Source organism: Populus alba, chromosome 12, assembly GCF_005239225.2.
Source record: "Populus alba chromosome 12, ASM523922v2, whole genome shotgun sequence".
NCBI lineage: Eukaryota > Viridiplantae > Streptophyta > Magnoliopsida > Malpighiales > Salicaceae > Populus > Populus alba.
The window spans coordinates 3710143-3737119 of record NC_133295.1 but is presented as its reverse complement, the minus strand read 5'-3'; the positions used below and the strand labels follow the sequence as shown (position 1 = coordinate 3737119).

The 26977-nt window shown below is 32.3% G+C and overlaps 4 protein-coding genes across 4 annotated transcripts; 1 reads left to right on the top strand and 3 right to left on the bottom strand.

Annotated features, from left to right (window-relative positions):
- Nucleotides 1-1260: 1260 nt before the first annotated feature.
- Nucleotides 1261-4238, bottom strand: LOC118044358 (uncharacterized). The gene is made up of 2 exons (XM_035052624.2): nt 2570-4238; nt 1261-1613 (listed from the first exon to the last, which is right to left on the bottom strand). The coding sequence occupies exon 1, from the start codon at nt 3612-3614 to the stop codon at nt 2655-2657; it is 960 nt and encodes a 319-aa protein (XP_034908515.1). The 5' UTR covers nt 3615-4238; the 3' UTR covers nt 1261-1613; nt 2570-2654.
- Nucleotides 4239-13992: 9754 nt separating this feature from the next.
- On the bottom strand, nt 13993-20141 carry LOC118044259 (probable ADP-ribosylation factor GTPase-activating protein AGD15). Its single transcript, XM_073412910.1, has 8 exons — nt 17336-20141; nt 16993-17051; nt 16241-16331; nt 15992-16046; nt 15567-15657; nt 15275-15473; nt 14810-14981; nt 13993-14384 (listed from the first exon to the last, which is right to left on the bottom strand). Coding segments are annotated over exons 1-8 (720 nt in total). The 5' UTR covers nt 17387-20141; the 3' UTR covers nt 13993-14382.
- LOC118044359 (protein BOLA1, chloroplastic) lies at nt 20137-20460 on the bottom strand. Its single transcript, XM_035052625.2, has one exon. The coding sequence runs from the start codon at nt 20458-20460 to the stop codon at nt 20137-20139; it is 324 nt and encodes a 107-aa protein (XP_034908516.1).
- A 2477-nt stretch (nt 20461-22937) lies between these two features.
- Nucleotides 22938-26119, top strand: LOC118044360 (E3 ubiquitin-protein ligase RING1). Its single transcript, XM_035052626.2, has 2 exons — nt 22938-24076; nt 25891-26119. The coding sequence occupies exon 1, from the start codon at nt 23023-23025 to the stop codon at nt 24061-24063; it is 1041 nt and encodes a 346-aa protein (XP_034908517.1). The 5' UTR covers nt 22938-23022; the 3' UTR covers nt 24064-24076; nt 25891-26119.
- The last annotated feature ends 858 nt before the right edge of the window (nt 26120-26977 follow it).

Below are 26977 nucleotides of genomic sequence, written 5' to 3'. Positions count from 1 at the left end.
TATGTTTCCTTTTGGATTCCAAAAGGTATGCTCGATAAATATAACCAGAGTAAGTTGCTATCACATGTATATCCCTTAGATTTTCTTGAGCTAAATGCTAAATAAAATGTTGTTTTCTTTAAAGTAATGTAAGTTGAAAAAAGTTTTTGCTAATTTTAGCTTTTAACTTTTGAGCTTCATATTTTATAAAGTATCTGAGCAACAATTTCTTGAATATAATTTTTTAAAAAAATATTTTTAGTTCAACCTTGCTATTAGGAATATGAATATTTAGAGTGATTGTGATCATGTCTTTGCGTGATAACCCGAGGATATGAATTTATATGAAATCTATTTTTGGGATGTAATAAGGTGGGGTCAATACCAGCATTGGGTTAAGAGGATGGCATAAATTGCATAAGAATGTTGGATTGTGTTGCGTGGAATGATTTTTATGGAAAATATTTCTTTGTTACGTGTGGATTATTTATGTTTGATGGTGTTTGATTTTTTTTTTAAGAAAGTTTTTTTAAAAAGAAATTTATAAAAAACTCTCAAATGTTTATTTTCGAGGTGTGTATATATATGAGAGATTTATGTTTTGGTTTTCATCAAATTATTAATCCATTGTCAATGTCATTATGAGCCATATTATTATTAAAAAAAAATCAGTTTAATTATTTTTTTTTATAAAAATCAAACCAAATAAAAAATAATTATTCCTAAAAAAAAAAAAAGTATCTTTAACAAATATCCTTTTGATTCAAATGATAACATTTAATTTTAATACACCCACACAGTAAATTAACCCTAAATCCTAAAATCTTAATTTCTCCCTGGCCGACGAGGACGATGATGATGTCCCCCTCCTTGTATGGATGAACTTCACGCCGCCTAGAATAAACTATCGTGATAGCACTGATATTTCTGCTACACCAATACTTCTCTTTTCCCAGCAATTTCAGCAACAGTCAGAGGCAGGGATCATGGCCTGAAGTGCTTGTCCAATGATTATGGTTGATTCTCGAAGAAGCTGCTTCGACAAAACGCATGATGATGTCCACAAAACGTATATGAGCACCCTTCATGGGGTTTAATCATTGGGGCTTGGATCATAATTAGTTCAACCAATGGCCATTATAAGCATCTTTTTCAAGCAGAAATCAATCCCCTAGCTAATGTTTAAACTGCGGTGATCGGAGTCCAAACAAATGCAGGAGATCTCGTCCAAGAACATGACCATTAAAAATGCAGAAAAAATCATCAGTTGCCCAAAAAAGAGAAACAAAACCCACCTTTATGCTTGAAAAGTAAACAAACAATCAAACCCAGAAACAACTCTCAATATTTCACAGGATTCTGCATTTCTGGCTTCCTTCTCGGAGAAGAAATGCTACATGGTCTCCATGCATTTCTAACCTCCAGCTAAAATCTTTTTACGGGTGACATAGGACAACCCTAGCTTGCTGAAACGAAACAGGAAACATGGACATTGAAGCACCTACGTTAAAACTAAGTGCGGTGAACCATAATAAAAACATGTAAAATCATGTTTTTGCTGTCTGACAAACACAACACAGAAAGGAAAAATCATAAAGAAGTATACAGAAGCAGCTTCCAGCTTCGCCCATTATCTGCAGTAAGAACACAGAAAACAGGTATTGTTAATACACGACAAACATCAGATAAGATGATGGCTGGCCATTCACATGCTTTAAAAATGGACAAAATAAAACGAAAGTATTCTTTTTTAGGCCTTAGACTCTAGAAAAGTTTGTGTGTGACAGTAGGGCACTGATACAACCCATGCTTGTGGAATAGATGTCATGAGAAATGATAAAGCAAAAGCTTCTTTTGGACCCATGTAGAGATGGAAGTGACATCAAATAATAACACCCGACTGACTGAATGATGATGCATTGTTTACTCTACCACTTATGAACACCACTGTAGAAGACAAATCAGAAAACCTATTAACTAATTGAAAGATTCTCGTCATGTTCAAGGAAGAAACAACCATTTCTACTGCACTTTTGCTTTGAATGATAGTTAATAATTTTTTAATATTTTTAATGTGTTAATATTAAAGTTATGTTTTAAAATATATAAAAAATATTATTTTAAATAAAAAATACTTTAAAAATAAATTATTACAAACCTAACACACTCTATCACGACATGACTAACTAGTTTTATAAATCAATCACCCTTAGCAACCACTTTATTAACCCAACCAAGGAAATAGATGTAGATATTATCAGATTTAAATTATATAGTTATTAATATAATGGCTATTAGAGATTTACATGATTGTTAATTCTAGAATTTTTAAGATTAGTCGAGGTACATACAAATTGATTCGGATATCAATGTTAATAATAATAAAAAAATATAGATATTATGAAACTAAAAACACATGAAAAATAAAAGAAAAATTGAAAAATAACCTATCCAACCAAAAGGGAATCGGATATGGATCCGAGAAGAAAAGATGGCAAGTAAATATAGTATTTCCAATGGAATTAACAACAAAGTACTAAGCTATTAATACACAACACTAATTAGTAATCATATACTAGATGGCAATTACCTCCAAAAGAGAAAGTTGAAGCAGAATCTTTTCATCATCAGGATTTAGCATAGTAATTAATCGCTAATTAATAAAAACCAAACTACTAAACCCCACCACGAACCATTGCCCGGAACCGCTGTTCAGATTCTTGTCTTTGGAGCCTCATTTCATAATTGAACTTTCTGATAAACTCTTCTGCTCGTCGATTCAACTCGTCTTGACTCATTGACTTCTCCCTCCTCAAAGACACAGAATCATTGAATGTATCTGATTTTCTGAGTTCTCTCCTAGCCCAAGCAACCTGATCATCATCATCGCCGCCGCCCCCACCACCACCACTACCAGCAGTGATCATCCCGTTGGCTTTCTGCAACACCTTTGGAGGGGTGTCCCATGTGCCACTCTTCTTTAACTGCCTTGTTGGTGCTTTCCCTTGCTTCTCCATAATTAATGTCCATGCGTCCTCCAGGGTGTCCTGCTGATCTGCCTCTGGTGTCGGTGGCTCTTTGTCCATCTTTTCTTGCTGTTTCTTAGCAGAATCTGTCAAGCAAGACTCCTTAGACGTGTCTGTATTCGTCTTTTCTTGCAGCACGTTACCAGAATTTGTCAAGAAAGTGTCAGGAGAGTAATGATCCTGGGAAGAGTCGATGAGTTTCTCGAAAGACAAAGTTGTATCCAATAGTTTTTCCACTTCTTGCATGCTATAGTCTTGCCAGAGATCATTCGTGTTACTTTTGTTTTGACTTTTGTGTTTCTCATTAGAACTAGAATTGGACACTTTGGTGTTGGGGTTTGTGTGTTGAAATATGGAGGAAGCAACAATGGCGATTATGATGAAGTTGAGGATGATATAGATGTAAGGAGGAGATAACCAGCCACGGAGGGAGATCCATACGCTAGGAAGAGTTGAGAGAATTAGATTAAACGTGCAAGGAATTATAGCCACTTTGAACAAAATAAAAGTGGAAATGATCCCTACACAAAGAAGCATCATCTTTACAGCCCAGATTGTGGTACCAAATTTGCCTGTTTTGAAAGAAGAAATCTCAAACAGATTGGCCATTGGGTGCACAAGTTTAGCTATCAGAAAGATGAAAACTCCTTAAACAGAAAGAACTGAAAAGAAAAGATTAACAAACAATTTCAACTTTCAGCAATATGCCATAAACTACCATGGATTTTCAAGACTTCGATGGTCACCGAAATGAGGAAAACTAAAGACCAAACTTATTGCTATTTGAAATATATAGCAGACAAGAGTCAAGAAAGGGCACTCTCCAAAACAGCTCCAACAATCTGGAAGAGAAAAGGCACTAAGCAGTTGAAAAGTTGAAACCCTCAGGCAGTGCTACTATAAAGAAGAAGAAGAAAAGAACCCTTCAAGAATCAATCTTGACGAGAAAACAGAGGACTGGCTTCAGAATCTCTTATTTCAGGAAAACATGAGGCGTTGCTTTCAAGATTTTGAAAGTGCAAATCTTGCAGAGAGATTTTGCATTTTTATTGCTCTGTAGCACACAGAGAGATAGCTACCCAGAGACTTATAAAGGAGGCAGCGAAGCGATACAGGACAGATCGGGCTTTCTTCGTTTAAGAGAGACTCTCCAATCTCTCCTTCCTTTGATTCAATCCTAACCATCCAGTCAAATTCAAACGATGGATTAGCTTTAACAAAAAAATATCGGGTTAATTTTTTGCTCCTACTCGTTAATTTAGTTTGGTTGATTAAAAATGTAATCAGATTAGCATTAAGGCCGCTTTCACGAGCGGCGCTCCGCTGCTAAATACCAACTATTAAGTCATCACTGCATAAATGATTACCTTATCACACTGCCTTTTACCACCCACTCGCCGATCAAAAAATACGAAATCATATAAACTATTAGGTTGATTGATCGAATGTAATATATAGTTATTGTATCCTTTCTTGGGATTTGAACTGGTTCGCTCGAGGTATTGATTGGTTGGGTTAACTTGTGAGTCAACGGGTCAATCCATATGTCATAAAAAATAATATTATTTTGTTTTTTTATATATAAAATGATGTTGTTTTATATTAAAAAAATAAAATAAAAAATACTTGGAGCTTACCAAACCAAGTTTTATTTTAGCTTTAGAACTAGAAGGCTAATGTTGGAAAATTAAATGAAGAAGAGTATCAAATTCTTCTGTTAAAATAGTGTAGAATTAACCAAACAATATTATTTAGTCCTTTTATATAGAGAATCTTAGAAAACAAAAGCTAATGGAATTCCCCTACTAATAGCTTCGGATAATCCACTATAACACTAGAATTATATCTAAATATTTTTTGAATTTAAATCATGTGATTTTTTAGTTGAAAAACTTGTTCAGAAACTATTGAAAGAAATAATTCTTCATAGAATAGATCCAAGCTAAAATTACAGAATAGCAAAAAATAATCTTTTTATAGCTTCAAAAAATTATTTTGCAATGAACCCAACTCAAGTTTATTAACAACTTTGATTACCTACCATGAAATCAAAATTAAACTTGAATATTTTTGGATTTAAATTAGGTGAGTTTTGAGTAAAAAATCTTTTATGTACTAATGAAAGAATTCTAGAAAAACTAATTAAATTCATCCTTTCATGGGCTAAAAGAAATAATTTATCATGGACCAAGCCCCAAACCTAAATTTCAGTTGGCAAATAATAATAATTTGTAGCTTAAAAATTATTTTATAATACACCTAACCCAAACTGAGTTGGCTGCACATGTGTGTGTGGAGTTGTTCAAAACTCACTTTGTTTAGAACCTCTCAACTCTAAGAATTTGGTGTTCTCTAAGCTAAGTTTTAACTTCTTAATTTCTTACTATATGAATATTAACAAAGTTTTTTTTCTTTTCTATATAGGATGGATTTTTTTTATAGGATTTTAAATTTCACTAAAAATATCAATTAAAGATTATTTGAGATAAATTTCTCATTCACCCACAATTTATTTAAATCATGCTAATGTTTCATGTTAAGAAAATTATATTAGAGATTAAATTTTAACAAAGTTGTAATAATTAAAGTGAGTATACTCTCCTTTAGAGCGTGTTTGGCAGTGTAGTAACGGTTGTTTTTCAAATAGCTTTTCGTGCCGAAATACATGCCAATGATGTTTTTTTATTTTTTAAAAATTATTTTTGACATCAGCACATCAAAACAATCCAAAAAGTACAAACCAAACTTAATTTTAGCAAAAAAAAAAAAAATTTTGAATTTGGACAAAACACCGTTTGAAACGCAATGCCAAACGATTCCAAACGTGTTTAATCTAGTTCCAAATGTGCTACTCGACCATGTTTTAAGAAATTTCCAAAAAGAACAATTTAATAAATGAATTTATTTTATTATTTTATTTAGAATCTAAAATAAATTTAAAATGCAGCTGATTTTCAATATGATTTAACTTGAAATTTTTTAATATATTTTTTTAAAAATACTATACCTCTGACTAAGTATTAGATTGGAAAACTTGATGGTTAAAAACGGAATAAAAAGGAAAAGAAATGCAATATCATTGACCATTACAGTTTAGGGTGGGGTTATTGACATGAAAGAGAGAAGACAGAAAAGATCATTTTGGTCTTCGACGCCATAAAAGTTGGAAAAAGACCTTCTTTATAACATCTCTCTTTTCTCCCTTTTGTGTAGAAAACAAAACAAAACAAAACATGAGCTGTGCCTAATTCAAACCTCACAGTACAGATTTTTTTAAAAAGCAACCACGCATTCACTCGAATTAATTTGTTTGTGATCGTCACAATAATTTTTATTTATTTTTTATTTAAAAATAATATTTTTTATTTTTAAAATTTATTTTTAAAATTAGTATATTAAAATAATTCAAAAAAAAAAAAAATTAATTAAAAAAAAATATAAAAACACCACAATACTAAACACAAACCCTTACCCAAATCACAATCGAATCTTATTTAGTTACCTTTCATTTTCAAATTGAAAAGTATAGAACTCAACCACCACCTTCGTACTAATTGGATACTATGCAAATATCTTATAGAGAGAAATGCAACCACTTGATAGTAAAGGTTGTCGATTTTCAGTTTAGTTTGATTTTTATTAAAAAAAAAAAAATTAAATTGAATTTTTTTTAAAAAAATTAAAACCAGTTCAAACCGAAAGTCGGTTCGGTTCAATTTTTTTTAGGATAAAAACCAGTTCAAACCAGGTTTGGCTTGGTTTTTTTTGGTTTGGTTTTTTTTGTTTGATTTTTTCAGACTTATAAAACCAAAACCGAATCAAACCAGTTGATTTTTAAAAATTTTAATCGAATTTTTTTTACGGTTGTTTTTTTTTAGTTATTTTTTTTTAATTTTCTTGATTTTTTTTATTTTTTTTTTTTCATCCCTACTTGACAAAGTTGCCTGATGAACTAAGCTCCTATTCATTTCATATCTCAAATTACATTTATAGATGGAGGGTAAAATTAGCAAATAATTGTTGGTTCACATGTCAGGTATTTAAGTGTAAAAAAAGACTAAAAGAAACTAATCTTTTTTCTGAAAGTTTTGATGTTCTACCTAATTAATTTCCAATAAAAAAAGATTTAATTTTAATTCACAAAATTAATCCAAAATATTCCAAGAAAATAAAAATCAATCTCTGCACTGATACCTTAGTATTTGTCTGGTAATACAATGAGCTTTTATGGTTATTATGCAATAGCTTTACTGATAATTATATATTAGCCTTAATACGGGACAAATTATATATAAAAAAATTGCAAATGAATATTCAATGAGAATATAATATCTATTTTATTATGATTAATTTTTATATAGTTTACACAAATTACTTATTCTTTTGTTTTTTCATACAATCAAAAAAAATTATGAAGACATGATTTTTCAATTTCTTTTTAAAAATTTGTTTTTAGATTATGATAATTAAGTTTTATTTAAAAAAAAAACACACTGCTAATAAATAAACACACGAGAGTTTTGCTTGAAGAAATAAGGTTTTCATCATTCCTTGAATTAAATTGTTGAGATTATTTTAAATATTTATTTTAATTATCTTTATTTAAAAAAAAACATTGTTAATAAAAAATATTTTTCATAAAAACATAAAAAAAAAAAAATATATATTTTCTTGAATTTAAATCCTTCAGATTCTTAAAAATATTTATTTTAATTATTATAAAATGAAATAAAAATTAGCTTTGAAGATTTATCATGCAGCACCATCTATGTAATTACTAAACTAAAGCCTTATTCGTTGAAAAGAATATCTTTTTTCATTATTGGCAACTTGTTAATGGGGTTTCCATGTCTGCCCCCGGGAAACACCCAAGCCCCGCCCCTCCTTCCGATTGCTGGTAGTCCTCTATGACCGCTAATATCTATCAAACTTGCACCTAGCCTCTCCCTGCCCAATCACCATTTCAACTCCATTTATTTGTTTGATTCTTTTATTATCAGGTAAGTTTAATTAACTATCAGCAAATATGAATATCCTCCAAAAATTAAGAATATAAGTTTTATCTTTCAAAAAGCATATTTATTAGGAAAAACAGTATTATAAACCTGAACAAGACTAATTTTAATTTTTTAAAAGGATGTGAGGATAACTATATAAAATAATAATAATAAAAAAGTTTATTAACTATAAAGCTAGCTAAAAGATGCGGGGATTATCATTTTGGATTATATTTTTGCAATTTTATTAACCAATTTTTTTTAAAAAAACTTAGTTCATATAAGGATTTAAGTTAATAATTTATTTTTTTTTTTTATATAATTATCTTGATATAAAAAAACATCTTATTAATACTGAGATTGGTATAAGAAAAATACTCCGAAAAACACTGTTTTGCAACAATGTCCAGGCTAGTTATGAATCCACATGGAATGGGAGACAAGGGGTCACATACTCACATTTGGTAGGAGCTGTATAAGAGATTATAGAGTTGTTGCCACTAAACACCAAAGTGGTGGTGGCCGGTAGGTGTTAGTGGTGGGTCACCACCAGGCGGCGCCCTATCCTTGTAGTGGTAATCTTTTATGCGAGGGTTTTTCTTTATTAAGGAAGGGTCATTTGAACTGTGATTTAAGTAAGTAAGTGCGTAGTAGCTCCTGATGTCTATTGTATAATGCAGGAGCAATAGCGTGCTTCTATTTGCTTGGATTTGAAGATTTTGAGACCGATTTGCAGGGCGGTACATGCTTTGTTTCCAAGCTACTTTACGTTCTTTAATGGACCTCACGCCATTAATTACACAGCGTCAACTTTCTAGTTCTTCACAGTGCCATTCCTCCATTGCAGGTCTTTCTTGAGCTCCATGTTCTAGCTAGATGATGATGCCTGGTTTCTGCGTCTTAAGGAAACAATTTGCTAGGTTTCATTGATCATCGTTTTTCACTTGTGTTCCAAAAAAAAATATCAAAGGGTTTTTCACTGTGTTCTATCATCACTCAACCTAGATTTTTTACTAGATCAGTCGAATCAATCCTTTATTTATTCTTTTTTAAACTTAAATCAGTCCAGATCTTGTATCAGCCCTATTCTAGATTAACCCACTAAATTAGTTCTTGTTTAATAACTAGAGTTATTATAATATTATTGATTTCAACACTTAATCTAAACTAAAAAAAAACCAAAGATAATAAAGACAAAGATGATATGTACTCGTGTATTATCTACTCTAATGAAGAAAAAAAAAATATCATAGAGATGTTTCTATGCATGAGTTACCTTAAAAAAAAAATACTATCCGAAGATAATAGAGGCAAAGGTGAAAGTGAAACAGACTCGCGAGCAAAGCAAGCCATGGACCATAGTGTTTAGCTTTTCTTTAACTTGGGACGTTGATCATGGAAGAATATTTGAAAATTGATATATAACAACAAAGAAATCTCAAGAACATCATGAGTCATTAGCTTTTCATTAATCTAATGACCGTCGAGTAATTTATTAGAGATTTTTTCTTGTTTTTGTTAATAGTTGTAATATTTAAATTGTTTCTTTCTTGATTTAATTTTGTTGTTTGTTTGTTTCTAATATGCTGTTAAAAGTGAGTCATTCTCTTGGTGGCTATTAAACTATGCTTCTTTTTTATTTTTTAGATTAACACGGGTGTCCATGTCATTTTGTGTGTATTTGTCTATATAATTCACAGGCCCTAAAGTGTTAGACGATCATATAAATTTCTAGTAGCCTTTGAAATTTATAGAACTCGAACTTGTGATTTCTGAAGAAAAAATATAAAGCAACCAATTGAGTTATACTTTTTAAGGTTAAATTATATTTCTTTTATTTTTACTAATAATAGTGTTGATGATCTCAAAAAACATAAAAATAAAAATCCATTCACTTGCAAACTAATGAATTTAGCTTCTAGTAAACAAAAAACACACACACATACAAGCGAAGGTAAAATGGAGTTGATAAAAATCTGTTGTACAGCAGTAAAAATCAATGTCTATTTTTGTATAATTAATTTCTTCTAGAAGAGAAAGTGAAAATCTAAAGTTCTATTATTTAGCCTCAACTGCTGAGATAGTTATTAAAATAGCGTTTTTATTATTATTTTAAAATAAAAAAATAAAACACTAAAAAAATATATTTGATTGAAAAAATAAAAACAGAAATATAAAAATAAATCTTGTTTTGAAGATAATTTTACAATAAATTTATATCCTTTCAAAATATGAGATATAAAAAGGATATGTCTCTTAAAACAATATATTTTTTTTTAATTTTTATTCTTAAAATATCATTGTAAAAAGCTTTAAATTTCAAAATTATCCAACTAAAACATGTAATGATAAAAAGAATTATTATCATGTTTTTAAAACTCAACCTAGAAGTCGAATCCGAGGAAAAGTTTGGTTATTGGTCGAGATCCAGGTCAGGAGTCTGGTTGACTTAAGTCAATGTAAAAATAAAAATAACAATTATTATATTTTTAAAACTTAATTCGAAGATCGATCTAAGACGGGGCCTGAGTCACATATCAAGAAGGTCATCCCGGGTTGACTCTGGTAAGCATAAAAATAAAAATAATTATTATCATAGTTTTAAAACTTGATTTAGAAGTCTATATGAGACAAGGTTCAAGAAATGGACTAGGAGAGTCAACTCGGTTAACCCAACTTTTTTTTTTTAAAATCAAAGTAATCTTGTTTTGACCAAAAAAAAAAAATCAAAGGTTTTTCACTTGTGTTCTATCATGGGTTAATCTAGATTTTTTATTAAGTCAAGTCGAGTCAATCCTTTCTCTATTTTTTTTTAAAACTCAAACCAGTCCAATCCCTGCATCGGCCCCGTTTCAAGTCAACCCACCAAGTTAGTCTTGGTTTTATAACTAGAGTTATTATAATATTATTAATTTCAACACTTAATATAAACTAAAATAAAAAATAATATCTAATTATTATATATATATAGTTTCATAATAATACATATTAAAATTAAAATAGATTTTTTTCATATTTTATTTTATTTTGTCCATTATAACAAACCAAAATTTAAAAATAATTATTTTGTTTTATACACCATTACTATACATAATTTTATCTCTATTTTTATCCTTTTTTTTTTCTATCTTTTCCCCTTTATTTTCATTGTCTTCTTCTCTTTTCAAGTAAAAAGTAACCAAGCACTATCTTAAAAAAAAAAAAAAAAAGAATAGGTAAGAAACATAATTCCTACATAGTTTATTTAATGAAATACATAAAGGTTCCGGATCTCCTCAATCATAGGTTTGCATAGAAATGGTCTCCAAAATCTTCTATTTCTCAAGATCATAAAAAGGCTCGAACTCAAGTTTTATTCTCTCTTCCCCTTACTCTATAAGAAAGTATCCATCCTTAAACAAAACGATAATTAATTGAGGCAGGAGTGATATAATAATTAGGTCAAACAATAGTTGGTTTCCTAAAGCTTGTAAAAATTAATAATGGGGAGAGGGAGATGGTACTACGGTGTCATAGAGCAAGTGGAAAGGGTTTGAAGACATGAATAAAGAACAGACCTAGAAGTTGGTTATTTTAATGGAATTGTCTCCATCTCGACAGTAAAACATCTGACAGAGAGATTTATATCAGCAAAACAAAATGAGTTTTTTCATGTAATAGTTCAATCCATGCTCACATGACCTTGTCGGGGTTGACGAGCAGTACCCTTCTCTAAACCATAAAGTCTACTTTTCTTAATGTTAATGGATGATCTTCTGCAATCGTTTCTTATAGACAAATGGGTCATACCTACCCAACTGAACAAATTGTTTTAATTCCCCCCCGGCAGATAAAGAAATTAATCTTGGGAGGGAGGTGGTTAGGTTTTAAATTTATTCTTTAATTATCACGAGTTTAAATCTATTTAGATCATTAGAAGTTTACATGATTATTAATTTTAAGAACCATAAGGTTAGCTGAGATATATACAAGTTAGATATTAAAATTAAATAAAGAGAAGTGCCCACTTCTTAGTTGGCTTGTCTTTTCCAAGAAAATCTTGTTTATGTCCAAAGCTAAGATGCAATAGAGACACCCATTACTATGGTTCTTGTGCTGTAGTGTCCGAAGCACAATCTCAAAGCAGGCAGCATCGAGCAAAAGAACAGATTCCATCCTCGAAGGTGTCCTTGCATGCCCTAAAGCATTGCCAATAGCTTCATTGCTCTACTTTTTAAAACAAAGAAGAGAATCTAAGGTTATGTGTGGCCTTAGGCTTGAAGCCGTACGAGAGAAAAGGAAGACTAAACAAATAAAGAAAAGCATCAAAGGTTGGTTTTATGGGAAGCCAAGATTACTAATTAAATTCAAATTAAAGTTACGACAAATGCAAGAATTTCTGTTGGGTTTTTTTTCTTAAAAAAAAAAAAAAAGGGTTTCTGTTAGGTTGATGGAAGGGCCACGGCAAATGGATGTTTTTTTTTTTTTTTTTTTTTTTTTTATTTAAGAAAATCTTCTTCAATGGCTCAAGAAGAGTACATAATCAGAAATATTTATGGTTCTCTTAGAGATTTATTATTGTAACCAACGTTTATGTATAATGATCAGAATTGGATTACAGCGGATATGATTAATGTGAATTAGAAATTAGAAATAATCATTTTATAGACAGGTCTTGGGCCATCTACACTTTGTGTTAAAAAATCAGTGATTTATCTTTTTTTTATGGAAATTTATGTGGGAATGAGCCCGGAAATAAAATTTATTTGAAATACATATAAACTGGTATGGGTATTTTAATTTAAAAAACAATTATAAATTAAAACTTAATTACAAAATTATAGACCCATGTTCCATTTACTACTCTATTAGAGAACATATTGAGGAGAAAGTTATATAGCAATAAAAGTGGATAACTAATTAATAAATTTAATTTTTTTAAATTGGGACAGATGACCACTTATTTCTTTTTTTCAAAAAATATAAGGGGTGGCTCGCCCCTTGAAAATAAAAAAAATCAATTGAGGGCCAGGCGTGCGTGCCTGGCCCTTTACTCTCTTTTTTTTTATTTCTTTTTTCTTTGTATTTTTTTACACTCCAAATTTTTTTTTTTATCAGTTCCACTGATATTATTTTTAAAATATTATTATAATTTTTCATTTGAAATTTAAGATTTTTTCTTAATTATTATATATTTGATCTGAAAATAATAATAATACTAATAACAAGTTATTAATTAAATTTTGATTGAAATCGGTGTTTTATTATTAAAAATTTTAAATGAATTTTGAACACAATTTTATCATATTTATAATTCTTTTATCTTTTGAATATACACAAAATATAAATACATTATTTTGATATTTTTAGTTAACTTGCTTGAATAATTATATAAAAATATTTATTTTAATAAAAAAAATATTATATTAACTAAAATAAATAAGAGATACATTAATTAAAAAATATTATCTTCATAAAAAAATGTAAAATCAACTAAATTTTCAGGTTAATTAATGACAACACTAAAGAATTTTCCCAGACCTATATTAGCTCTCTTGTACGATAACTTCATAGTTTCCACAAGTAGAGGCCTGGCTAAGAACGCCACCCTGTTATGGGCCCTTTATAATGGGCCTATACTTATTTTTAAAAATGCATGACAACGGCCCAGATTGTTGACAGCCCACATGAAGTAAATCAATCACATTAACCTCCTAAATGCCCGAGAAGAATAGTCATGGGAAGGGAGGAGGAAAGGCATCTCAGAAAACAGGAAGAAATGGCCTTTGTGTTACATTTAAGTAAATTCTGCAAGAAACTTGACAAGTTGACAGATGCACTGATAGATCCATGTCCTGAAATCCATCCTACTCAAACTGTAACTCTTAGCTTTAAAATTGTATACTTCTGCGTGTGATTTACATGGCGCTGTAAGCAATTCAGTGGAGCAACTTGTACATTTTTTTGCTCGACACCTCGCTTCTCATCCAAGAAAGATCCTTGAACAGTCATCAATGAAGGGTGAAACCACAACTTTTACTGAATATTACAATTTACAAGAAATGATACACTATCCCTTGCTTTCATAGCATACAGAAAAGGTTGTCAACATTTGCACAGCCACAAGCAGATAAATGACGTTTATCTAGGAAATGATTTTCCTACATACAGAGATGAGAAACCACCACCCTTGACAGAGAATGTTCTTCGAATCTTATGGCACCTCCTAGAGGAAAAGGGGTGTGCCAAATTTGGCAAAATATGAGAGAGCAAACCTTGTTGATGACATATAAACTGTTCACTTCAGTCCATAAACTTGTGATCTATACTTTAATGATGCCATGGTCCGACTTGACCAGCTGTGAAGTAGCTAGCTCCATCTGCTTGAACAGCACATCGTTTCCTGCAACCACAGATTGTGGTATAAGAGTCTAGCGTATAACTTGTCTATCCTGATGGTGCAGTTTTATGGTGAATCAAGAGCGGTGCATCAAGTTCAGGCTAGGATCAACATGCTTGGAGGCTGTCTTCAGGCAACTTAGTCTACATAAAGAGCATTCATTCGTATCGCAGAGAACTACCATCTCGCTTTATCTCAAACAAATTAAAATACATTTCATCCAAAAATAAAAAAAAAGGAGAAAGAAAACATTGAATTCGAGGAGAGAATGGTAAGCTAAAAGAATGTGAAAGAACTTGCGCTGCGTGAAGATTTTCCTTCTTACACTATATTCCAACAGTTAATTTCAGGAACTATCAAAATGCTAATTCTATATATCAATAAAAGATGTTCACATAGCATACTTAACAGATATACCATATACTTACAATCAAAAGTTGCCCAGCTCGAAGGAGTTGCCATGGAAGAGGTATTTTGCTGCGTATCATCGACATAAAGCAGGCTGTAGAGATCTGTAGGACCATCGGTCCTCTTTATGCTCTCAGTTAGTCCCTTTGATGTAGGAAAAGCCATTGGATCGCTCTTCATGTCCAACGAAGCCTATATGGAAAAATGGACAATCTTTAGAACTCGTGCATTGTTTTTGTTTATTTAAACATATATTCTATAGATAATTAGAATACCATTCATGTAAATAGTCATTTTATATCGTAGCATTGGACAAGATTTGAAAAGAGTTTTGTGAGGTCATTCACATAGCATAAAACTTAGAAAGTGATTAAGATTCTAGCTTCCATGATCTTTTACATATTATTCTCATCAGTTTATAAGTCAGGTAGGGTTTTCTCGCAAGCACAAATCACCAAATATTAAGATTTATTGAGGAACATTACCCAACGAGGTCTTGTAATTGGAGGAGAAAGTTGTGCTGTGATCCTGGAAAAACTCTCTTCGTCAAGAGACTGTGGCCGTGTTTGCCTCGGAACAACCCTACTGGCTGCACCTTCAACAAACATGTCATTATAGTTCATTCGACTTAAAACTTGAGTTGGTTGCTTTGAATTTCTTGAAACCCATCTTTTCTCCCCATACCTGGAAAAATTCAAACTGGGTTAATCAAGAAAGATAAAGATGGAAATCTTGTTCTCAGATACAGCTCACAATAAACTTCAGTTGCAGATTTACTTAGCATGGATGAATCTGTCAATCCCACTTCTGTCAAAATTTGGAGGCAGTTCTGCTTCCCAGAAACTATTGGATCTCCTGTTACCCACGGCTATTAGACAAACAAATTCAAATAAGAATGGTTAGCATAACAGTTGTGCAGTAATGGTCATTATACACACTCCAAATTAAACGAGATCAAAAGCTTTTCAAGCATTAAACCGCAAACTATCAGCTTGGGGTTCTTAGCCAGAGAAGCTGGATGACCAATGAAAAATAACAAAAACTATCAGTCAGATTTTTGCAGCAAAATCTTAAATTTTTCTGTGATCATTCATAGAGGAAAAGGCCATGAAACAACTTATTTTTTATAAGAGAAACTATATCATTTACAGATGATTGATTCGCGATTCATTTCACACGTAACAACAGTGAGATATGCTTACATTGCATGAAAGCAACCTGCTCTGGCAGCCATGTATCAAGTGTGGTAGACCGTACCTATTCGCAAAGCCAAAATGTCCAAGCCATTATCAGTATACCGTATAGGTAATGACGTAATGTGGTGAGGAGCCAACTAAATAATGTATAGCGATAAAAATGAAAGAGCTAATAACAAAAGGAAGTAAAAAATGGCTATACAAGTAAAGATCAAAGATTTTGCTAGTAGAAGGTGAAAGAAAAGCAATACAAACCTGTGAAATATGCACCCCAAGACCCCGATGAGTTCCTGAACATTGCATGCATATAAATATTCCAAGGTTCACACTTGCCCATCGCGGTGCCCTGAGATAAATAAATTGAAAATCCGAAATTCTAAGATCAAACTCTTAACAGTTTCTTGGACAAGTAAAGACGTAATTTGAAATTCTCTACAACCATATTTTTGCGTCACCAGAATGTCAAAACTATTCTAACTTGTGAAAAAATCCATGGCTGCCAGGCTTTTGACTTATAGCACACAGGTAGCGAAGAATGGGAGTCAACAGTCACGATAATTCAGTTCACTACGCTCTTCTATGTCAGTAACTTTCTCTACAATGTTTCTGTGAGTTTTGCAGTGTGTATAATGCTTCCATTGTCTCGTAGTCCTAGAATCACTCAGGTGTTGCCCTCACTTCAGTGGAAATTAGAAAACAAAGAATTCCTTCTAAGATAGACTAAAAGCATGTGTGGATATACAAGTTCAGCTGAAGTTAGGTTCCAGAGTGCTTTCTAAGAATGTGATCTCATGTTGCAACTTAATCCAATACCCATTGAAAGTAGATTATAGCTAGACAAGCACCTCATAATGGTGAGCACGAAGATTTTAACTTATCTCTAAAAGTGGCTAGGGCATGACACAGCCTAATCCAAAACCAGGCGAGGATGAATTCTAGTTGAGTACAGGACATTATAATTGCGAAATTGATTAAGCTGAAGCTAAGAAAGGGTCATGAATGAGTACTTGCTATGACAATCAGCGCATTCTCTGTTCTCCTGCAGCTTAAGAAGGCCCTCTAATATCTGCATAAAAGAGTAAGAAAAAGAACACATTGTCAGAGAAAATCTTGACGTTGATTAAGAAATGCAACTCAAAGTTGAATCAATCTTTGAACAAAAAACATGGAAAGAAATATCCTGACGACAAGGGCAATTGAATGCATGCTGGGGTTATTAGACAGGGCAAGAAAAGATGATAAAGAAGAAGGAAAATCGATTTAAATTTGACTCAAATTCAATGACCCCTCAAAAACAAAACTGAAGATCCTAAACCATGACAAAGAAGATGGTGAAAAGGGAAAGCAGACCTTGGTGTGCCTGGCATTAAGCTCCTTAGAGACAGAGGCTTTGCTGTTCATGTTTGCCTCCCTCGGCTTTTTTTAAGGAAGTGATGATTATATGTATCCCCTGTGATCCGAATTTAATCTCAACCATCAAACAAAGAAAGATACGCCATGCACGCACACAAAAAAGGGAAGAGAAAGCTATAAATTGGATCAGAGAGAAAAGGAGGGACAGGACATGCTAAATGAGGGTTTCTTTTTCGAAGTTTTTGTGATATGGGGTTTGCTTGTGACCAACAAAATTAAAGGAGGGAATGGTTGGGAAAGCTGAAAAGACGGCAGCGAATGCAAGCTTTGATTTGGTAGGCACCTCGCTGTTATATTTGGCGGCAAATTCCTAGCTAACCGAAAGATACTATCATATATCTCTTCCTTTTAAAAATGAGCATTGCGATTGGACCAAACAAAATGCACTATATAGCTCACTGCACCTTCGAATTTGGTGGATTTACTATCCAATTCTACCTTTTCTTTTCTTCTTTTCTTTCTTTTCCATGGTTTCTCTTTGAGCTTGTTTCCAATGGTTTGAAATGGTTTTCTAAATTTGTAGCTTGGTTATTAAACTTCCTGTGTCTGGCAGGTCGACATGATTACATTCAACTTGAAATCTAGACTAAGCCGGACAGTTTGTTCTTGAAATATTTTGAATATTAACATGATCAAACCCAGATAACTTAATAAATAAACCTGCAATCTGTTGATTCACCCGATCAAACCCAAATAAAACCTAAGAAGGTTAACTTTACTAGTTTTTTATTTTTATAAAGAATAAAGTTTGAAGCTAGTTTTGTATTTGAAATGGGCTTCATTATTTAGCATGCTCCATTTGAGGACCCAGTTATCAGCGGCTAGAATGCCGTGCACTATTTGTGACACTGAAGCGTTTTGCAGTCATTGCTATTCCTGGTAAAAGCAATGCATGATGAGAGCCAATTGACCACAAAATTCTAAATAATGAAACACAGACTAAGCTCCAACTGCAGAAATATCTCAGGTTAATGATTCTCACTCACCAGAATCTCTTTCCGATAGACAAAAATAGAAGTCAAAAGTAAAAATAAACAATAATCATTATTTAACCCATTACTGATGAGGCATTCTTGCTGTGATATGGATCATTATAAAGCCAAGTTTCTCCAATTGTCCAAACAAGCTTACTTCAACTTCTAACTCCTAAGCATGTCCTCTCTCGCCATGGACACAGCGTGCAGCAAATTCAGAATATTTTTAGTTGAATTCCTGGAACTTCAAGAGGCTACGGCCACATATTGCATGGCAAAAAAGTTCATCCAAATTATTCAGATAAAGAGTTCATTAGAACAGCATTAGTGACTGAGTACACTATCATTTGGTACTAAGACAAACCAAACTAGCCTCCGTAACCCTGAAATGCAATAGCCAAGTTACACTTAGAATTTTTGCACAGGTTTCCAGCCACAAAATTGACAAGCAACTGTAAAGACATACAACGTTAGTGCCCATCCATGCTCAATCTCATATCAAACACAGAAAAAATTCTAAAATATCACTTGCATGTGTAGATGATGTTTTCATTGGTGAAGAATCATTATTTTATAAAACATAAACAACTGCTTTAATGAACATTCTGATGATGAAGAATTCATATGTGCAGAACTGGTTGCTGCAATTCTCCTTTAAAGAGGAGGTTGTGAGTTTGAAGAATTCCAGGTTACTACCAGTCAGTTGCAAATATTTAGTGCATCAAATATTTAGTCCATCAGCCAGATTAGTTGGATAGAATTCAGTGAGGTACAAAAGAGACAGTGGAAATGAAAAAAGAAAAGCTCAAAAAATCATATCTTGCTGAACCTCCATATAAATGCTTAACCATCATTGCAAGCTACTATGAAGAAATGGTATAACAAAAAACCAGCTGTGAGAATATCCATGCCCAAGTACCTCCAAGGACAATAGCGGGGCATAATTATCAATCTATGGGTAGCTATGAAGAAGTGCTATTGGAATAAAAGTTGGTAGTCTGACCATTAACTGATTCTCTTGTGGAAGCCAGCGCAGGGAGAATCACAAGCCGGGGCTATAAATTAGAGAATCATCAGCTAATCTATGTCCTTGCAAACAATTCACAGACAAGACAAGATGAAAGAACAAACGACCGATCAGGTATTCTAATGGCTATGTAACTATCATGTATCAAGTTCAACAGTGCGCAATTGAAAAGAACCATTCCATTTCCATAATGCAAGCTGCATAAAGAGGTAATCATCTATATGGGCAGGCTTAAAAGCAAAAGTGCTATATTGGCAATCTCATGGACTCCAGACAACGCAGAAGGACAACAGTGTGATGAGTTGTTAGGAAGAGAATTCCAAGACTTCAGCATTAACAAAATTATACTATCGTGCATATAAATTGTCTTTAGGTTTAAGGATCACGTGGGCAAGACCTCAGTGCTGAGACCAAGAATGAAGGAAACGAATTGTAACAAGTCTCCCAATGCAACAAATTCAAATTCAATGTTCTGTAAATTTTCTTGACGAAAAACCAGAAGATTCTATTTTTCAGATCAAGAATTCCTGAAAACATCACACCCCCAATATCCCATCGACTTCAAAAATCAGAGCTCCGATCAATTCATTCAATTATCTTCTGACAAGACAAAACAATAAAAATCGAAGTGCCCAATTACAACAGGACATTGAAAAAGACTTACAGCAATTAAAAACACACAAAACCCAAGTACAAAGAGTAGCCCAGAACCTCAGTTTCTTTGAACCTCGCTCGGATCACTTTTTTGCAGCTGCTCCTTCTTCTTGTGGAGTCTTGGCAACTATGGAGAGAGCATGCAATCCAGACTGCAACTCTTCCGCGAGTGCATCATAAACCAAGCGGTGACGCTTCACTAGATTAAGCCCATCAAATTTGGGAGACACGATCTTGACATTGAAATGAGTTTCCCCTGCAGTATTGCCTTTCATGGCAGCATGGCCTGCGTGCTGGTGTGATACGTCTTCGATTTCCAAAAGACTTGCTTCTAGTGATGATTGTAATTTTGCTTTCATCCTGCTTGCTCTTGACAGTATCATGTTTGCTACTCCTCGCGAACCCATTTCGGAATTTTATCGATCAATGAAGAAGACGTGAAGAACAAAAGAAAAGACTTTGTGAGACTGTAGATTAGAGCAAGGAAGAGCCAATAAAATCTTCTTTGAGTTCAGGGTTTAGGCCCGACTTTTTCCCAGACAACATGACTGAGCCCACAGGCCCGTTTAATAATTTTTACAAGCATAGTTGTACTCAGCTTCAGGGTATACATTTAAAGCGTATTCGGTAGTGTGATAGCGATTGCTTTTTAAATAATTTTTTATATTAAAATATATGTTAATAATATTTTTTTATTTTTTAAAAATCATTTTTGATATCAACACATCAAAACGATCCAAAAAGTACAAACCACACTCAATTTTAGCAAAAAAAAAAAAATCAAATTTGTTGGGAACGCGATTTGCACGCGTTCCCAAATGCTGCCTTATTCAATTAACTGAGATTTATTATTTTTAAAATTTTTGGTTTTGACGGGATCGGTTTGATCTAAATTTTGGTTAGGTCTGGATTAATCTATTAGGTCATTCAAGTTTATTTATGTTAATTTAAAAAATAATCTGTAATGAAATTTAATTTATTAAACTAAATCAAGTTTAATAAGCACGACAACAAATGGAATCAGAGGATTTTGTTTGCAACATCTATTATCATCACCATTAGCTCGAGTATGTGGGACGAAGAACTTTGTTATCTTGTTTTGATATGCTCTCTTTTTTTCCTCAATAAGATTAATATTAAAAAAATATATTAAACTATTTAATTGATGCGGGGGACAACATTATTCTCCTACACCCATAAATATTATGAATTACAATGCTAAACCATAGTGATTCGTAAAAAAAATGTGTTTTGGCTTGGCCCTCTTTTTTTTTTTTCTTTGGTTATTATTTTTTTTATTTTAATTTAGTTTTTACATCACATGTTTATTAATATTTTTAGTTAATTTTTTATTTTAATTTTTTAATTAAATATCATGATATCAAAAACAAATATTTTGGCATCAAATTAATACTTAATTTTACGAGATATTATGCAAACTCTTGTTTTTCTAAAGATTAATAGGCAAGGAACTAGAATTGAAGAATATAAAAACATTAAGGTCTAGAGTGGAGAAATGAATAAAGCAATCAAGGAAACCAGGAAAAAAAAAAGAAAAAAAAATATAATAAATTAATTTTAGGTTTTGTTTGATAGCTGTTTAATGGAGTGTAAATCTTATACTTGAGGTTATTTTGATATAATTTTTTAGTAGTTTAGAGTAAACTTGTAAAGGAGGTTAATGATTATCCACACTCTTTCTAGAACCTCCAAATCAATATTATTTTTTTCCTCTCATCTCTTTTTATTTCCGTCTCGAGTTCACACAAGGTAATTCTTAATTATTTCTCACTAATCATTACTATAATTTAATTATTTTTCTCTCCCTTGACTAACATTTAACCATTGAATATATTAATGCATAAAAAATGCTTAAAAATCAATTCATACACCCTTAAAAATGATCTCTATAATACTTATTTATGTAATAATTCACCATTATTTTTTAACCTTGTTCCAAAACATTAGGATATTGATGCATGAGTTTTTTTTAGAAAAATAAATATTTTTTTATTATTTATTTTTTTTAATTTAAAATTTTATTTTATTTTTCTATTCAATATTATTAGTCTTTTCTAGTTTTTTATTTGAAGAGAATATTTTTTTTTTTATACTTAGTATTAATAGAGTTTCCTTTTTATTATTATTTTATGTATAAAAGATTGTGACATCCTTTTTATAAGTAAAACTTGAACGAATAGTAATTACATATTTTGAACATCTTCCCATATTTATAGTATTCATGTTCTTTTTGAGAATTCTAACTTATAACAAAATTTATTATCCTTTATTCCGGGCTAATTAGTATCAAAGCCACCTCATTATCCTAATAATTATTCTGGTTGAATTTAAAGGCAAATTCATTCCAATCTAGAGAGATTGGTGTACCATCTTTTTGAAAAAATAAATATTTTTCTAATTAATTTTATTTTTTCAATTTAAAAGTTTTTTTTGTTTTTTTATTAATTATTATCAGGCTTTCATAGGCTTTTTATTTGAAGAAAATAGTTTTACTATTTAATATTAATAGAATTTTCTAGTTTTTTTCTATATAAAAAGAATAAACTATAAAAGAGATTACATGCTTACTCAATATTTTGGATACCCTAACTATTGAATTAACAAATTGTGTAATTTAATCTATAAACTTTTTTTTTTTCAAAATGAAAAATAAAGTAATTGAAAATTCATAGAAAAATAAGTTATTAACAAATTTCAAAAATATAAATCTTAGAAATTGTGTTTTTTTAAACCTAGATAAATGGTCTTTTAAAAAAAAAAAGAGTAATTATTTGTAAAAAAAAACTAAGTTATAATTTACATGAAAAATAAAATGTATGCTAACGTCATCGTTGTTTTCTCTATCTAAGCACCTATAAATTCACCAAAAAATCTCTCCCTTCAAAAAGCCTACTCACAAGAATTCAAAAATCAGAAAATCCCATTTCAATCCGTCAATAAAAATAGTCATGTCTTCCACCGGCGGCGTCGGCGTCCCGCAACTCTACTTCTGTTACCAGTGCGACCGAACCGTAACAATAACTCCGGCACCAACCTCCGATCTCTCATGTCCTAACTGTCACGAAGGTTTCCTCGAAGAATATGAATCTCCAAACCCTAGCTCTAACCCTGTCGATTCTGGTCCCGGCCCCGCCATCTTACTCGACGAATTCGCCTCCATCTTCGGTGGCATGGCCCCCACTCCTCGATCATCAAACAACTCAACAACAACGAGCTCTTCTTCCGCGTCGCCGCTTTTTCAAGATCCCGACGGCTTCAATCCTTTCGCATTCCTTCAAAATTACCTCCAAACCATGAGAGCCGGCGGAGCAAACATTCAGTTTGTGATTGAAAATAATTCTGGTATGGGTGGAATGGACACCACAGGATTTCGTCTTCCGGCGAATCTCGGAGATTATTTTATCGGACCAGGGTTAGAGCAACTTATCCAACAGCTTGCGGAGAATGATCCTAATAGGTATGGAACTCCGCCGGCCTCAAAGAATGCGGTGGAGAATCTCCCTGATATTAAGGTAACGAAGGAATTATTGGAGTCGGATTCTTCACAGTGTGCGGTTTGTAAGGATAGTTTTGAGCTAGGGGAGGAAGCGAAACAAATTCCTTGTAAGCATATCTATCATAAGGATTGTATTACACCTTGGCTTGAATTGCATAATTCGTGTCCGGTTTGTCGGTATGAGTTGCCTACTGATGATCCTGATTATGAGCAGAGGAAAGGGAATGGGAATGATGGTGGTTATCAGAATGCGGGTGGTGGGAATAGTGGTGGTGGGTCTTTTAGTGATGGCGATAATAGTGATGGTAACGCACAGACTCCAAGAGACAGGAGGTTTAGGATTGCTTTTCAGTGGCCTTTTAGTAGTGGTAGTGGTAGGTCGGTTGGATCATCAGCGGGGGCTAGCAATAGTGGGAGTGGGAACAACAATGATGAGGATTCGAGAGGGAATACCAACTTTGGATCCGAGACTAGAGAAGAGGATCTTGATTGATTAATGTTGCTGGGTACTGTATCTTGTAACCATACAACTTCTTTGCTTGCATATTTTCTTATTGTTTTTGTTTATTTTGTTTTCATTTAGTGATAAGTGGCTGTTTCTGTTAATGCTTGTCAATAATAGCTTGGTCTTCTTGTTTTTACCTTTTTTTTTTTCAATTGAACGTTTGTGATCTTGATGGTTGGCATTGAATTGACGACACAACTGTGAGTTGGGAGTTTTATCTACTTTGTTGATTGTGATGCAAATGTGAATGGCAGAGTATCTCTAGAGCCGCATTATTTTGTTTATCGGAGATGAGAATTCTTTTGCCTATATGATTAAAGAGTTTTTACATAAAAATAGGATTTTGAAGTTATGATGTTTGCATTCACAACGTTTTTACTATTATCATGGTGTATTGGCATGGTTGCTGTGGCGTATGGCTCCTGTGTATTGTTTTTATGTATTGTTCTCCTTTCAACTTGCTTACAAAATGTCAAGATGAGAACAAGGGTTGATGAGAATTATAGACACCTGGCATTGAAATATGGCATGATTGATATGAGCACCACACTTAATTGTATGCTTCTGGATCTGGTTTCATGGGAGCTCTTGGTTGCTAGCAGGATTATCATTTTTTCCCAACACTATGCATAAAAGGCACTAGTTGCATGCAGAGTACATCCTTACTTACCAGTCGAAGTCGAATGTATAATAGGAATAGGATGCTAATACTGCAGATTTTGGATTGGTTGAAGAGTTTTGTATCATTGCAGTGTATTTGACTTGGAGCTTTGAGAGCTTGGGCATGTACTTTCAGTTGTCTTATATGTATATATTCATTCATTTCAATGTCCAGAATACATATATATATTCTAACTGTATCCTGTTGAGAGGACCGTGGGTGACCAACAACCTGTGAGAAATCCATAAGCTATGTTTACAAAAGTAGCACTCATGTGCAGACTCCTTAAAGCAATTTGGATAGAATTTATATCTTGGATGGTTAATGATCTAGAAATCTCAATTATGCTAGTGCTATATGTTACATAGTTGGGGGGGCTTGTTAGAACAAAGCTAGATTGGATAAATACAATATCCTGCCTTTGTTGTCCTTCATGGATGGTTTCTGAATATGGAATTTGAAGTTGAATACCTTTGAAATTGCGTGTGTTTGTCTGATTAATTGATGCTAATGAATGTGGATTAGCTTGATGCCACTTGTTTGATCTCAATGGTAGCTTTTAGTTAAGATTCTATACTAACTGGCGACTGCACATCCTATAAGACCTTCATCTAGATCTCCTCTCCATTCCTCCAACCCCTTTGTCTTCCCAAAATAAATTGTGTGATGCAGCTAGAAAACAATGTACATTAGTTGTCTATTTCTTCTTGCCAGTTCAAAGTTTTTTGTCTCTTTTTGCTTCAATGAATGAAGCATCACTCGGTAGCATATCTGCCTACTAGGCTGTGGTATTTAAATATTTATGTGCATGCATCCATCCAGTTTAACGGATAATCAATTCATCGGTGAAATTATTTCACCATAGTTTTCTTGCCAAAATTATAGCTTGTATACCCTTGTTTTCTTCTAATCAAGCCAAGTCAGTCTTCTCACATCCCCAACATTCTTCGGTTTTGAAGACTTCAGGACCAGGGGGGGGGGGGTTGGTGTGTTTCTGGATTTTTCTTTGGTGAATTTTTTCCATGATTGGAACTGCATATAATATATTCATGCAATATTTTCTTTATGCACACGATTTTACCTGTTTCATGACTAAGCATGTGATGCAGTAATTTCAGCATGCATAGTTATTTATTCTCTCCTCTTTTTGGCAGGGATGATGCATCTGCAAGGATTGTTGAACATAGAAAGAACTTACATACGATTAGTGAACAGGTGCAACTTCAATGGTTCATGCATAACAATCCTACGTAAATGTTCATTTTTAACTCGATTTTCAGAATTGTTTCCAGTTGCATTAACTTATGAAAAATCTATGTGCCACATTGCTTGCTTTGTTCTGTAAAATTCTTTTTATGTCTGAGCACCATTTAGACCCCTGAATTACATCTTTTTAGCTGCTTCTGTTATATATATATATGTTAAACTCCCAAAAACTACTATAATGTGTTTTTAAGCAGTTTTAAGTGCGTGTATAGCAGGTGGAGTGATCGTGAGCAAGTATGATTTCTTTTAATTTTGCCAAGAAATATGTTCTTTTACATTGCGTATGTTGAGTGGAAAGGTTAGGGTTCCAGGACATAAAGAATATTTTCGGAAAAGATAAAGATATATTTAATTAAAAAGATGAAGACGAAGACATAAAATAATAATAGTTTTTGAAAGAATTTATCTATCATTTTTCATCCTTTTGATTTTGACACAATAACTAAATGCTAGTATTCTAGGTTTAAATCTTTGTACTTCGGACTCGACGATCTCCTCTTCAGCTCCTTTTGGCCATAGCAGTGGGCATTGAATGCAAGCAAATTTTTTCTTCTTTTCTTTTATGTTTTTCATCTCGATTATTTACTTTAGTATTTTTTTTATTGTAAAAATATTTGTTTTTTTAAGTATTTTTAATTTAAAAATATATCAAAATAATACTTTTAATATTAATTTATCAAAATAATTTAAAATTATAAAAAGAAATTGAAAAAAAAAATTCAAAAATGTTTTTTTAAATGAAAAAACGAACACTAGAATAGCATCACCACAAATACCTACATGTATGGAAGCATCTAGGATCTATTCACTAATAAAAATATATTTTTTCTATTCAATATTTTTTTTTTCTATTTTTTTTGTTCGATAAAAAATAAAGAAACAGGTTCATTTGTTGAGAATGAGATGAATTTTTCATCAAAAAAAATTACATCAAGATTATAACTATTTTCTTAAAAAATAAAATTATAATTTATA

Bases quoted from the DNA above. Each gene is read 5' to 3' on its own strand.
- LOC118044360 (XM_035052626.2), top strand. From the start codon at position 23,023: ATGTCTTCCACCGGCGGCGTCGGCGTCCCGCAACTCTACTTCTGTTAC.
- LOC118044358 (XM_035052624.2), bottom strand. From the start codon at position 3,614: ATGGCCAATCTGTTTGAGATTTCTTCTTTCAAAACAGGCAAATTTGGT.
- LOC118044359 (XM_035052625.2), bottom strand. From the start codon at position 20,460: ATGGGTTCGCGAGGAGTAGCAAACATGATACTGTCAAGAGCAAGCAGG.
- LOC118044259 (XM_073412910.1), bottom strand. From the start codon at position 17,386: ATGAACAGCAAAGCCTCTGTCTCTAAGGAGCTTAATGCCAGGCACACC. The intron at 16,047-16,240 runs GTTTGTATTGCT...CTTTGCGAATAG, and splicing joins TTGGGGTGCATATTTCACAG to GTACGGTCTACCACACTTGA. The intron at 14,982-15,274 runs GTAATGTTCCTC...TTTTCCATATAG, and splicing joins CAATTACAAGACCTCGTTGG to GCTTCGTTGGACATGAAGAG.